This window comes from Eschrichtius robustus, chromosome 14 (assembly GCF_028021215.1).
Source record: "Eschrichtius robustus isolate mEscRob2 chromosome 14, mEscRob2.pri, whole genome shotgun sequence".
In the NCBI taxonomy this organism is placed as follows: domain Eukaryota; kingdom Metazoa; phylum Chordata; class Mammalia; order Artiodactyla; family Eschrichtiidae; genus Eschrichtius; species Eschrichtius robustus.
The window spans coordinates 16,767,972-16,783,138 of NC_090837.1; the positions used below are offsets into that span (position 1 = coordinate 16,767,972).

Genomic DNA, 15,167 nt, shown 5'->3' on the forward strand with positions numbered 1-15,167 from the left:
CCGGGGGCGGGGGAAGGGGGCGCGTGCCGCCGGCGCGGGGGAGGGGCGGGGCGGCGCGCGCCGCGCCCAGGGCTCTCGGAGACCCGGGGGGCGCGTGCCGCGGCGTGAGGAGAGGCGCGGGGCGGTGCGACGGGGCCCCTCCCCCTTGCAGCCTGGCGCGCGCCGGCCGGGCCGCACCGCTGCGGGCTCCGCGCGCGCGGGCCATGTCCGCCTTCTGCCTGGGCTTGGCTGGCCGCGCTTCAGCACCCGCCGAGCCGGACAGCGCCTGCTGCATGGAGCTGCCCGCCGCGGCCGCGGACGCAGTCGGGAATCCAGCCGCAGCTGCCGCCGCCGCCCTTGTCTCCTTCCCCGGGGGCCCCGGGGAGCTGGAACTGGCGTTAGAGGAGGAACTGGCGCTGCTGGCGGCCGGGGAACGGCCGTCCGACCCCGGAGAGCATCCTCAGGCCGAGCCCGGGCCTCCAGCCGTGGGGGCCGAACTGCAGCCGCCGCCCGCCCAGGATCCCGAGCTGCTGTCGGTGATCCGGCAGAAGGAGAAGGATCTGGTCTTGGCGGCCCGACTGGGCAAGGCACTGCTCGAGAGGAACCAGGACATGAGCCGGCAGTATGAGCAGATGCATAAGGAGCTGACAGATAAGCTAGAGGTGAGGACGTCCCTCCTGGGATGGGTGGGAAGCAGGGGGTGGGGGGGAGCCCAGGCACCCGCCTGCCGGCCCTCGGTAGCTTCGGGAGCCACTCACCCACCCCACCCCATCCCACCTCTTTCTTGCTCATCCTCCCTCACAGAAAACCACCTGGAAGCGGGGTAGCATGGAGGGTTTTGGATTATCAGACGAGGGCATTCATTGAACCCACCTGACTTTCCCACCCGACTCACAGCAAACGGGTCTATGCACGGCTCCAAACACTGTGGGCCGTTCTGTATACATACTGTACACAGCATCTAAAATAGAGTTTACAGTATGACTAATTTATACAGCACTGAGGTGATGTCCGCACACAGGGAAATTAGAAAGTCGCGAAGCATTTAAAATATGCTCCATGTTTTCAGAGAAGTAGTTAATCACTAATCAGGGTGTTAGCCTAAAGCTTTTCAGCTTTGGAGTTAAGGCCTTCAGATGCCCTTGTCTTAACTTCCCGGCAGCTCAGAGTTGTGGGAAACAAGTGCCCCTAAAGGGGCTTTATATAGCCTTCAAATAGTTAAGGATTAGGAAGTATGGTTCCATTGCAGAAATCAGGTGAGCCTGGGCTCCGCATGTGACCACTGGTTGTGGATTTGATTTGGACCTCAGTATTTATATGTATTTAAATAGTACTTTTCTGTTTCTGTTCTGGGTCTCACACATGCAATTGGATTGCCAAATGCAACCTGTGAGAACCATACAACTTTAACCATTGTTATAAATACCCCTTAAAGTATCTGTAAGATTTCTGCCACTTCTCTGGACCAAAGTCTTTTGCAGCTATGCCTGTTTGTTTTCTTGACCTTAACTAGAAAAGGGCCTTGAAAGTGATACAGGTTGCCGCCATTTATAAAAATTAAAGAGATTTTTTTTAAAAAAAGTGGGGGTAGGGGAGGTGCATCTGTGGCAGTTGGGATGAGCTTATCCTTTTCTGCCTGTGCATTTACTGTTGTTACCCAGTTTGGTTGCAACCAATTCTTTTTATTCTTAGTTAGAAGAGAATAGTACAGCCCTGAATGAGGTCTGAAATTGACCATAGTCTGGTTCCATATCACTGCTGCGGGTCAAACAGTCAGAATGTAGATTCAGAAACTTTTCTATAATAAGAAGTGTGTCTGTATTCCAACGACATATCAAAAGTAAATCAGGGAGGAAAAAAAGGAAACCACTGTAACCCTGTAGTTCAGTTGGCCTCTTAACTAGGTCTGCCAGTCGATGAACTCCTGAGATACCTCTCTGAAAAGTGGTTTGTGAAACCTGTAGGTAGACTGCCAAAAAGCAACCCAGTGAATTGAATTGTTTAATTTTCACTTGAAGTAGAGGTCTAGGAATAAAAGGGTGTCTTTTTTTTTTTTAAGAGATTTGATTACAGGCTCTATATACAAGTACTACTGCAGAGATTTATGCTTGTGATTTGAAATTCCTTCAGTAAGGGACTTGATTAAAGAGATAGCTAACTTGAAAGGAACATCATATCAGTCAGTTTGATTAGTGATAGATTTCAGGGTAATCCTGAGCGTGCAGTTATACACATCCTGGTTTTCATTTGGAACCTTTATACATGTCTTCAACAAAGGAAAAAGATATTCAAATTCTGTAACAAGAAAGGTTCTATTGTAAAAGAATAAATTACATTTGACTTTTTGCTGTTGACTTGATAGACAATAATAAAATAGTTTAAAACTCTTATTAAACTATTTTTAAAAATCTTCACTCTTAGGTCAGCATATGAACTCTAGTGTTAAAAGTTTATTTTTAATTTCTGGAAGTTGGTTGCACAACAGTATGAATGTACTTAGCACTACTAAACCAACAGTACACTTAAAAATGGTTAACATGGTAAATTTTATGTTATGTATGCCTTACCACAATTTGAAAAATAACATTTTTAAAAAGTGAAATATTGATCACTAATCAATATTAATGAGTGATGAAGGGGTTCAGTTATACAGTTTCTTCTAGGTATATCTGAAAATTATCATTAAAAATTTTTAGTTTTTGTTTAAAAAGTACACTTAAAATTATCAAGGTATTGTCGTTAGTTTCTTGTTAATTCTTTTAGTATTAATATGAGAGTGACAAATCTCATTAACAGGGGACTATTTCATTTGATACCTGCAAGTGAATTTTCCCATGCAAATTATACCTGTAAGTATATTTTTTAAGCAGCTTAGATTTTAGAATGTCTACTTGGACAAATTCTAAAGTTTAATACAGCCACTCTGCTAGATTTTCAATTAAATTCAACATTTAGGAGTAGAGAACCAGCCATTACTTTAAAAAACATTTGTAATTTTCTACAAACTATCAGACAGTGGAGTCAAACACATTTTCTCATGGGTTAGTTTGAAAGATAAACACATGAGTGGACTCTGAGAGAATGTTGGTTTGACTATTAAATAATGAGACTGGTTTTGTTTTAGTCCCATCTGCTTACTTACTACTTCAGAATTGGCACCTTTCTAATTTCAGAACCAAGTCATTTTCAAGATCTTTTCTACTTATTCGTTAGCTATTGTTGAATACCTCTCCAGTTCTGTGCACCAAACCCAAGATTGTGTTTTGTCATTTAAAACATAAAGTACTTGATCTTACACTGCTCTCTCATTAAAGGCACACTCTTTAAAGTCATTATTGGTTTAAAGGTTAACATAGAAGTTTTTTAGTTAGGCATCTCTTAGGGTTAAAATGAAGATTCAATTTAATTTAAGAGATTGTAAGGTTTTGGTCATTTTTTTCCACCCTTAAATTGACTATCCTGTATTTTATTCATTCCCTGAATCAGATTTTCACATGCTTAATTTTTTAATGTAAATTTATTTGTTTTTTTTGGCTGCGCTCGTGCTTTCTGTAGTTGCGGTGAGCGGGGGCTACTCTTCATTGTGGTGCGCAGGCTTCTCATTGCAGTGGCTTCTCTTGTTGCAGAGCACGGGCTAGTTGTGGCTCGCGGGCTCTAGAGCACAGGCTCAGTAGTTGTGGCGCACGGGCTTCGTTGCTCCGCGGCATGTGGGATCTTCCCGGACCAGGGATCGAACCCATGTTGCCTGCATTGGCAGGTGGATTCTTAACCACTGCACCACCAGGAAAACCCCTCATGTGCTTAATTTTTTTTTAATGCCTTTAGATATTTTATTTCTTCTGCATCTACAGTTAGCCCTTTTGCTTTTAAGACATATCCAGCCAGGGCCTTAGTAGTTTCTTTTTTTCCCCCAGAATATGAACTAAGACAGTAACTTGGGTTTATACACTTTTTTCTTCAGAGATTAAATCGTTATTTAGTTTTTCAAAAATATGTTTTTAAAGTCCAGGATCCCCTTTTTTCCCATTCTAGCTGAGAGTGAATTATCTCTTACTGCAGATGTAATATCTTTCCTCAATTACATTTTCTTCCCCCTTCCCTAGGCCAATTCTAATGATTCTAGCACTATTTTTTTTTTAAGAGGCAAAACAAGTAAGGTGAAAATGATTCATAATTGGGTAGTAGATTTAGGTAAGCAAACGCAGGGGTCCTTATTTGCATTCAGTGCTTGGTCCACTTAAAATATAGTATTTTTCTTTGTATTTTTTAAGAACCATATCCTGGACTTACGAGAATAGTGCTGCTTTTTTGGTTCTTTGCAGAAATCCATGTTACTGGTTGTAACAACCAGTTTTAGGTGGGCTAATGATATTAACTTTTGTTTTTTCAGAGTTTTAAATAAACTTTTTTAGAATGGTTTTAGATTGACAGAAATATTGGAAAGATGGTACAGTTTCCATATGCCCTGCCCCCAGTTCCTCTGTTATTGACATCTTACATTAGCATGGTATACTTGCCATAGTTAGTGGACCAATACTAATACATTATTGTTAGCTAATATCCTTAGTTTATTCAGATTTCTTTAGCCTTTGCCAAATGTCTTTTTCTGTTCCAGGATACCACCTTACATTTAGTTTGTGTATCTTCTTAGTCTCCTCTTTCCTGTAACACTTTCTTAGACTTTCCTTGTTTTTGATGACCTTGACCATTAACTTTTTTCTCTTTTTATTGAGGTATAATTGACATACATCATTATATTAGTTTCAGCTGTAGATATTACCTTTTAAAATACCGTATAACCCCAAGAAGCAGGGAATAGCATGGGCAGAGCCTGACCTCCACACTTGCTGATACTCTGCCTAGAGTTTATTGGTTAATTTAGCACTTAACTGAAAGTATAATTCTAGGAGAAACCTTTCTTTTCTCAGAGTAGACAAAAGGCTAAGTTCTGTATGTTCATTAATAGGAAAGTCTTGATTTTTTAAATTAAAGCATTGGGAAACCTGAATTAGGAAGTTTGTCACGTGTGCAAAGAAATGTAAGGACAGAATAGACTGATGAGCACCACCTGTCCTCAACCCTGCCGCCTCCCCACCCCACCCCCCGCAAGTGGATTAGATTGTTTCAGTTGCTTGGTTGGGGTGTTCACTAACAGCTGTTGGCTGAATATTTTTAAGTCTCTGTTCTTTTAGAACACAAACCTAATTTATCTGGCCTCTCTGTAACACTGTGATGACTGAGTTCTTGCTGTTGCCTTCTGCTCAATCTTTTCCATTTTGAAAAAACTCAATAAAACCAAGTATCACAATTTTAGGCTGGTAATTACCATTTCTGCATTTCATCTTTCTGAAGTTTGTATAGTGACTAAAACATTCTCATTTTTGGAAGTTTAGCAAAGTGAGGGAAGCACAGAGCAGAAAATTTTCATGTTGAGGAGTACAAGTCCCTCTCTTGTCATTCCTTTTCCGCTGTGCTCCAAACTGAGGCTGTATAAAGTATAACTATAATGTGACTTTTTCAACGAATATACCAGAGTGGCTATATCAAAATTAATTATTCCCTTGAAGTGGTCAACTTTGGAGGCTATACAGTTATCTCAGTGAAAACTGCCTTTGCTGATGTTCTCAGAATTTTAATTTTTCTGACTGCTCTGTCATGGTAAATTTGCATCTTTTGGGGGTAAATTAGACTTTCAGAAACATTTACAAGTCACTCAGAGCAAATTAGGGGAATAAAATGGCAGGATGAAATGAGATAATCTCTTTTTAGACGCATCTCAGATGTGAAGTAATGGGACTGATTTTCTTGTATAACTATGCACTGGCCCTTAAAGCTTCCAAAAGAGGCATTCCAAAAAACATTCGAAAGATGAGAACTTGGGTAGAATAAGCGTGTAGGTTCCCAAGGTGAAAAGATGTTTGAGTATGCTGAAGGTGAAGATTCAAATGCTCATCTTAGCTTGTTGAAACAATCTCAGTGCTTGATATCAACCTTCAGTACATCAGAATTTCCAATAGAACCTAGATAGATAGATAGGTAGATGCCTGCCTAGGCCTCATCCCATTCTTAACTGAATCACATCTTTGGAATTAGTATTTAGGTGGATGTATTTTGAACAATTATACCAGAGATTTTCTGACAGCAGCAAAAGTTGAGGGCCATTGCTTTACATTTCATATATTCCCTGAGGTATAACTTGGCTTTTTTGTACATACTATGCTTTTTAAGTAGGAGAACATACTTTCCTCTGAAAAGACGAATTTGTATTTATCTCAGAGAAATAAAAAGATGTTCTTATTTCCTTCAATCCAAAAGAGTTCTTTTCTGTCGAGCTGCTACTTCAAACCATCTGTACTTTTCCTGCATACCATTTGTCACGCTGTACAATTTAATACTTTTATCAACCTCTCCCACTAGAATGGAAACTCCATAAAGGTAAGGACCATTATGTCAGTGGCTAGCCTGTAACAGGCACTCAAGAATGAATGAAAGGATCAGAAATAAATATGCAAGGCTAATAAGTCATGATTTAATAAAAGTGGTCCTGAACCTGAACTTGCCTTAATGATTTTGAAATACAGTGCTATATATAGCAAGAAATATTTATTGAGTTGTGATTTAGAGCATTAAACAAAGTCAAGTGACTAAGACACAAATCCCAGCGCTCCCATTTGCTAGTATAGACCTTGAGCTTGTTATTGAATCTCTTATCTTCTCCTGCTTCATTTGTAGGAAAAGGTGGTTAATCTGAAGCATCTATGGAGTTCTTTGTAGCTCTGAAAATTCTGTGATTCTAAGTGCCTGCTATTATGCCAGGCATAATAGATGACAGCAAAAGAAATTTTCTTAAGGACTCATTTTAAGTTGTTTAAATGTATATTTCACCAATTAATAGATGATTTACTAAATTTCAAGTGAGTTCCTAAGTCTAGAACCCCCATTCCTAAGGATAAGAGTAAACATTAAGTATTTTCAGTAGGAATGACATTCTCTTTGTGAAATCAGCCTTCCCTACTCTGGAAGAAGAGAATATTTTTGCAGCTGCGAAATGGGCAACTTCTCCTACGTGGCAGAGTGTTTTGTTGTGCTCACTGACTAGGAAAAAGAAAAGTTAGAAGAGTGTGAAAAGAGAAAAAAAATGAAAGGCTCTGGATTTTTTTTTTTTTTTTTAGTATTTATTTATTTATTTGGCTGCACCGGGTCTTCGTTGCCGCATGTGGGATCTTAGTTGCGGCATGTGAGGTCTTGTTGCCTGACCAGGGATTGAACCTGGGCCCCCTGCATTGGGAACGTGGAGTCTTAGCCACTGGAACACCAGGGAAGTCCCTGGAATTTTTAAAGCTTTTAAAATCCTCTTCATTTTTCACCCAGCACTTAGAGCAAGAGAAACACGAACTAAGAAGACGATTTGAGAACCGAGAAGGGGAGTGGGAAGGGCGTGTGTCCGAGCTGGAGAGTGATGTGAAACAGCTTCAGGATGAGTTGGAGAGGCAGCAGGTTCATCTACGGGAAGCAGATCGAGAAAAAACACGGGCTGTCCAGGAATTATCAGAACAGAACCAAAGGTTATTGGATCAACTCAGCAGGGTGAGTCACAAGTTAAGAGTTTATGGTATAAAATACTAAAAGTTGAAACAGAGTTTCTGTGTAATGTCAACCATATATGTAAGGTAAGAGTTGTTGCCTTTGGTACTGATATCAACAAATGAAGTATTTTTCACCTATAAGAATTTCAGCTGTGGTGAACTAGGTGTCAGGAGCAAAGACCCTTGCCTGTCATTAGTCAGCTGTTGGACTTTGGCAATCACTTAACTTGGGAGTTTTCTCATTTTTAAAATGTAATAGTTTGCTTAATGAATCGATGTTCCTTATATCTCTACAAGTCTATGATTCTTTTACCTAAAGAAAGTCTGTCACTGGTAAAATTATGTTAATGCATTTAGTTCAAGTGTTAAATGGTGCCATCTTTAAACTGAAAAGCTTTAGGGGAAATTTCTAGAGCAAATGATTTTCATTGGTACTACACTTGCGAATGTACATTCCTTCTTATTCTTTAAATATGAAGGGAGGTACATGTATCTGTATATAAAATTTGTTCTCTTTGTTTCCACATTAAGTAAAAGTTCTTTATTTGTACCTTTATAGGGTGGTGTCATGGAAGTATTAATTAACCAAAGTCAAGATTGTAGAATCATTGCAAAGAAGGAGTTTGAGGGCTGAGTAGGTGGAAATCTAATTTAAATACAGAACATACTTTTTAACAAATGCAGGAATGTTGTTTATGCCCTGGTCTCTAAAGCCACCTACTTTTGAAAATTAAGAGCTGGATTTACTGTTGTAGCTCAGACCTTCTTACGAGTTGAAAATAATACGAACTCAGTTACCAAAGGAAAAAGAACTACTCTGATCAAATCCCTAAGCACAAACGTTCGCAGGAGAGCACTGCCCTTGTCCGCATGGTTATGTTTGGTGCTTAGGTCTCTGGGAAAGGCTTAGCTAGGGCAGCATGTGAAGTTATTTCACTAGTTTGTGTCATAGTTGCTTCCCATGGGGACCCTGAGACTGGTCAAAACCTTCATGCCTCACAGGGAAGTGTAAAGTAAATGCTACCACTAGAGAAACGGAGAGGAAGAAGGAGAGGTACGCAAGGAGTGAGTGGAACAGGGTATCTCGAGGGAGATTGGGGGTGGGCAGGGGAGAGACAGAAGGAGAGAGATGCCTAATAACTTGGAAAATAGCTAGTTGCAGGAGCTATCAGATTGTGAAGGTGAGAGTTCAGGTAGGTGGAGCTAAAGATCTTGCCTGCAGGTTTCTCATCTAGGGAATCAAATCACCATTTGACTGGCTGGAAAGGAAGAGCTGGACAGTTCTTCAAGAAGTCATTATAGGGCCAGCTCAGAAGCCTTTCTGACTCAGTTCTAAAACCTTTTTTAGCAACCGGGAAGGGAATCTCTATCTTTGTAAGATTTTATAGGTTTTTTTGGGTTTTTTAAAAAATAAATTTATTTATTTTTGGCTGCGTTGGGTCTTCATTGCTGCGTGCGGGCTTTTCTCTAGTTGCAGCAAGCGGGGGCTACTCTTCGTTGCGGTGCGCGGGCTTCTCATTGCGGTGGCTTCTCTTGTGGAGCACGGGCTCTAGGCGCGCGGGCTTCAGTAGTGTGGCTCGTGGGCTCTAGAACACAGGCTCAGTAGTTGTGGCGCACGGGCTTAGTTGCTCCGTGGCATGCCAGACCAGGGCTCAAACCCGTGTCCCCTGCATTGGCAGGCGGATTCTTAACCACTGCGCCACCAGGGAACTCCAAGATTTTATATGTTTTTGAGGCTTTATTCATTATTCATGAAAGATTAACCAAATAGGCCTGGCCAGATTGATTTATTTGTTCAAAAAAATTAATAATTATTCTGAACTAGTGTTTCTTATGGAGACTTTTGAAAGGAATACAACAAACCAGAACAATTTAAGAGGAAATTATTTCTTGGGAGCTAAGTTCATGTTACAAAATAACGTGAGCAGAAGCCAACTCAACTCTGCTTTCTTTTCTGGTGAAAGATAGGTGGCCGGAGAAAGCAAATATTAATATGACATAGCGAGAGCACTGAGCTTGGAATTTGGATGAATGTTGAATCTTGACTCTGCTTCTCATTAAGTGGGTGACCTTGTTTGTGCTTCCCTTTCCTTATCTTTATTTTTTATTAAAAAAAAAATATTTGGCTGCACCAGGTCTTAGTTGCAGCATGTGGGATCTTTAGTTGCGGCATGCAGGATCTTTAGTTGTGGCATGGGAATTCTTAGCTGTGGCATGCGAATTCTTAGTTGCGGCATGTGGGATCTAGTTCCCTGACCAGGGATCAAACCCAGGCCCCCTGCATTGGGAGCGTGGAGTCTTAGCCACTGGACCACCAGGGAAGTCCCCCTTTCCTTATCCTTATTTTTTTAAATTATTTTTTTAAATTTATTTTTGTCTACGTTGGGTCTTCATTGCTGCGCACGGGCTTCCTCTAGTTGTGGTGAGCGGGGGCTACTCTTCATTGCAGTGCACGGGCTTCTCATCGCGGTGGCTTCTCTTGTTGTGGAGTACGGGCTCTAGGTGTGCAAGCTTCAGTAGTTGCAGCACGTGGGCTCAGTAGATGCGGCATATGGGCCCTAGAGCGTGTGGGCTTCAGTAGTTGTGGCTCGCAGGCTCCAGAGCGCAGGCTCGGTAGCTGTGGAACGCGGGCTTAGCTGCTCCGCGGCATGTGGGATCTTCCCGGACCAGGGCTCAAACCCCTTTCCCCTGCAGTGGCAGGCAGATTCTTAACCACTGCGCCACCAGGGAAGCCCCCTTTCTTTATCCTTAAAATGGAGGTTGGGGACTTCCCTGGTGGCGCAGTGGTTAAGAATCGCCTGCCAACGCATGGGACACAGGTTCGAGCCCTGGTCCAGGAAGATCCCACATGCCACGGAGCAACTAAGCCCATGCGCCACAGCTACCGAGCCTGTGCTCTAGAGCCCACGAGCCACAACTACTGAAGCCCTTGCACCTAGAGCCCGTGCTCTGCAACAAGAGAAGCCACCGCAACGAGAAGGCCGCGCACCGCAACGAAGAGTAGCCCCCGCTCTCCGCAACTATAGAAAGCCCGTGCACAGCAACGAAGACCCAGTGCAGCCAAAAATAAATAAATAAAATAAATAAATTTAAAAAATAAATAAATAAAATGGAGGTAAAAATTTGTACCTCATGCAAGTACTGTTGAAATGAAAATGAGGTAATATGTTTATGTTAAGCAGAATATGAAGTTAAGAATATGTTTCAGTGTTGATGGTTATTTTACTAAGGCAGTATCTTTATAGTTGAGGTTCCTCTGCCTAATTTCTCTGTAGAAAATACTGATAAGCTGTTCCCAAAGGAATATAGGAGGATAACATTTCCACTAGATCTAGATTCTTGTTATCCTCTCTGGCCTTGAATGTAGGCCCTTGGTGAGTTTTGTGGCTTTTTTTCCCTTTCTCTTTTTAAGCAGGCCAAGCCCCTTGGGTTTCCATCAGCAGCCAGTTTAGATTGCATTTTATTATCATTTTATTAACTGAGTATTCAGGAACTAGAGGAGTTGGGCACTTTGAAGTGAATTAAAATTCTCCTAGGACAAGTTAACAACCAACAAAAGTAGTAGAAGGCCATGCTTTTCTAAAAGTGTATATAATGTGTTTTTATAAGCATGAAATGTATAATATCTAAAATGTAGTATATTTCTGTGATGCTTTTGTCCAAAGTATTTTTTACTGAAGTATAGTTGATTTATTTGTCCAAAGTATTTTTAAATGTATTTCCTTTGCTGCCATGGTTTTTTTGTTTTTGTTTTTAAATAACTGCTTTATTGAGATAGAATTCATATGCCATAACATGTACTTTTTAAAAGTGTACATCACCACTATCTAATTATACAATAGAACATTTCACACCCACCAAAAAAGGAAGCCTGTACCCATTAGCAGTCACTCCTCATTCCACCTAACACCCTATCTGACTCCCTGACCCCTGGCAACCACTAATCTACTTTTTGTCTCTATGGATTTGTCTGTTCTGGACATTTCATGTAAACAGAATCATACTTATGTGACTTTTTGTGACTGACTTCTTTCCCTTAGCATAATGTTTTCAAGGTTCATCCACATTGTAGCATATATCAGTACTTCATTTTTATGGCTGAAGAATACTCCATTGTATGGATATAACACATTTTGTTTATTGATTCATTAATTGATGGACATTTGGATTGTTTCCACTTTTTGGCTTTTATGAATAAGACTGCCATACACATTCATGTTCAAGTGTTTGTGTGATCAGCGTTCTTTTCAGCTCTAAATTAGGATGCTATGAGCATATGTATCCCATGAGCTTCTGGATCCTCATTATGATGAAGGAAGGGATGGGTACTGTTGTAATTTTATAGCTGAGAAAACTTGAGGGACAGAAAGATATGTGACTTAATTAAGGCTCTTCCGGTTCAAGACTGATGAGGGTTCCTGTGCCTCAATTTCAAATTTCTGAGGCAGCAATTAAGGTCACAGACTTTGGAGCCCAGAGAGCCCTGGGACCAGACACCATCTCTGCTATTTACTAGCTGAGTGAGTATGGGAAAGTTTTTCCACTTTTTAAAATCTTAGTTTCCTCCTCTGTATAATGGAAGCAATTACACTATTACTATTATCTGAAGCTGTTATGAGGACTAAATGAGTTAATGTATGTAAAGCTCTAACCACAATGTCTAGCATACAGTGAGTGCTCAATAAATGGTAGCCATCATAATTATCATGTCCTCATCATGTAGATGAGATTTCTGCATCTTGTCCAATGTTGATTCTCTAATTGAGAGAGTGGATGAATCTGAAGTGTCCCCAGCACACATCAGTATGTAAAGATATTTTGTTTAGTAGTCAAATCTCTACTCAAAAATACTTGTGTAAAATTGACCCTCCTAGGAGTTGAGTCAGGTTTATTCTATAGCACCTAGTACCAACACTGCTGCATATATCCTGGGGATACCCTTATCCCAGTTCATTTGCTCATTTGGACAAAATGCCCTCTAAATTCTCTTCTAGCTCCTAAATTTCTGAGACTCGTTTTTGTGAAACTCAGGTTGACATATCTGGAGAGAGTATAATTCACTTTTTAAGTTAGAAAGTCATACTATGATAGCGTTGACAGTGGGGGTGTAGGACATTTTAAACACTTATCCTCCTAATTATATCAAAAGTAGAAAGAATACAGTGGGCCTTACTTTCAAGAGCAAAGGCGAGATATGGGCCATGCTTGTTGCCTAAGAAGAAGGAGATATAAATGCTTAACATGGAGGTTTTTTGAGAATCCTTCTGATACATAAATATAACAGCATTTTTAGCAGAAACTTCCAGAGCCCGCAGATGATTTTCTCCCCAACAGCAGCAGCTAAGATAGCAGAGTTCTGATCAGTATTAGAGTCCTGAAGTGGTTATTCACTAATTTAAGCTACTACAGTTTGTAACACAGTTTAGGCACTATAGAAAGTTCTGTTTATATCCTTCACCTATTATTGGTGTGTAAGAGTTTTTTTTACACATTCTTGATGGTATTATATTTTCATTTTGTTTATGGAGTCTTTTACCAAACAGAAGTGTGTTCTTTTAGTGAAGTCAAATTTATTAATCATTTCCTTTATTATTTGACTTTTTGTGTTTTGCTTAAGCCTGTCCTCCAGGTCATGACGATATTTTCCTGTATTAATTATAATTATATAAATTATAAAAATTTAAGACTTGTTTTTTACATTTAGATCTTTAATCTGTCTAGAATTTATTTTTTTACTATGATATGACATAGGAGTCCAGCTGTGTTTTCTATGTGATTTATTGTCTCAGCACTGTCTATATCCCCATGAATTTCTAATGCTGTGTGGATTTTTTAATGAAAAAAAAAAATCCTAACATTTAGTCTTGACTGAAGAGCCAAGGTAACTTAAAATAAAAATTTTAGAGGGCTATATAAAACTGTATTATTTTGCTAGGGCTGTTGTAGCAAAGTACCACAGACTGAGTGGCTTAAACAACAGGAAATTATTGTCTCACAGTTCTGGGGGCTGGAGGTTCAAAATCAAGGTGTTGTAAATATTGTTTCCTTTTGAGGGCTACGAGGGAAGGATCCCCTCCAGGTTGCTCTCCTTGCCTTGTAATAGATGGCCGTCTTGCCCCTGTGTCTCCTCCCTCCTTGTATCTGTCTCTGTTTCCAGATTTCTTCTTATAAGAACACCAGTCATACTGGATTAGGGCCCAGCCTAATGACTTGTTTTGGTTTTTTTAATTTTTAATTAAATAGTTGTAAGTAGTTGTAATTAAATAGTTGTATAGTTGATTTACAATGTTGTGTTAGTTTCTGGTGTATAGCAAAGTGATTCAGTTATATATGCATATTCTTTTTCATATTCTCTTTCATTATGGTTTATTATAGGATATTAAGTATAGTTCGTTACACTCTGCAGTAGGACCTTGTTATTTATCTATTTTATATACAGTAGTCTGCATCTTCTAATCCTAAACTCCTAATTTATCCCTCCCCCACCCCCACCTTCCGCTTTGGTAACCGTAAGTTTGTTTCCATGTCTGTGAGTCTGTTTCTGTTTCGTAAATAAGTTCATTTGTCTCATATTTTAGATTTCACATATAAGTTATATCATATGGTCTTTCTCTTTCTGACTTCACTTAGTATGATAATCTCTAGGTTCATCCGCATTGCTACAAATGGCGTTATTTCATTCTTTTTTATGGCTGAGTAGTATTCCATCGTGTATATACACCACATCTATTTTTTTTAATTGAAGTATAGTTGATTTACAATGTTGTGTTAATTTCTGCTGTACAGCAAAGTGATTCAGTTATACATATATACATTCTTTTTTTATATTCTTTTCCATTATGGTTTATCATAGGATATTGAATATAGTTCCCTGTGCTATGCAGTAGGACCTTGTTGTTTATCCATTCTGTATATAACAGCTTAACATCTGCTAACCCCAACCTTCCACTCCATCCCTTCCCCAACCCCGTCCCTCTTGGCAGCCACCAATCTGTTCTCTATGTCCGTGATTCTGTTTCTGTTTCAAAGATAGGTTCATTTGTGTCATATTTTAGATTCCATGTGTAAGTGATATTATATGGTGTTTGTCTTTCTGACTTCACTTAGTATGATAATCTCTAGTTGCATCCATGTTGCTGCAAATGGCATTATTTTGTTCTTTTTTATGGCCAAGTAGTATTTCCTTGTATATATGTACCACATCTTCTTTATCCATTCATCTGCCAATGAACATTTAGGTTGTTACCATGTCTTGGCTATTGTGAACAGTGCTGCTATGAACATAGGGGTGCATGTATCTTTTTGAATTATAGTTTTGTCTGGATATAGGCCCAGGAGTGGGATTGTTGGATCATATGGTAACTCTGTTTTTGGTTTTTTGAAGAATCTCCATACTGTTCTCCACAGTGGCTGCATCAACTTACATTCCCACCAACAGTGTAGGAGGGTTTCCCTTTTCTCCACACCCTCTCCAGCATTTGTTATTTGTAGACTTTTTTTGTTGTTATTTGTAGACTTTTTGATGATAGCCATTCTGACTGGTGTGAGGTGGTACCTCATTGTAGTTTTGATGTGCATTTCTGTAATAATTAGCAATGTTGA

General features: G+C 39.9%; 1 protein-coding gene across 3 annotated transcripts in view; it reads left to right on the forward strand.

The window, feature by feature from the left end:
• The first annotated feature begins 203 nt into the window (after positions 1 to 203).
• BICDL1 (BICD family like cargo adaptor 1) overlaps positions 204 to 15,167 on the forward strand; it is a 95,294-nt gene continuing 80,330 nt past the window's right edge. For all 3 annotated transcript variants that reach the window (XM_068563271.1, XM_068563269.1, XM_068563270.1), the window contains exons 1-2: positions 204 to 641; positions 7,351 to 7,566. In XM_068563271.1, the coding sequence (XP_068419372.1) occupies positions 204 to 641; positions 7,351 to 7,566 (654 nt within the window). The remainder of the gene's footprint in view (positions 642 to 7,350; positions 7,567 to 15,167) is intronic.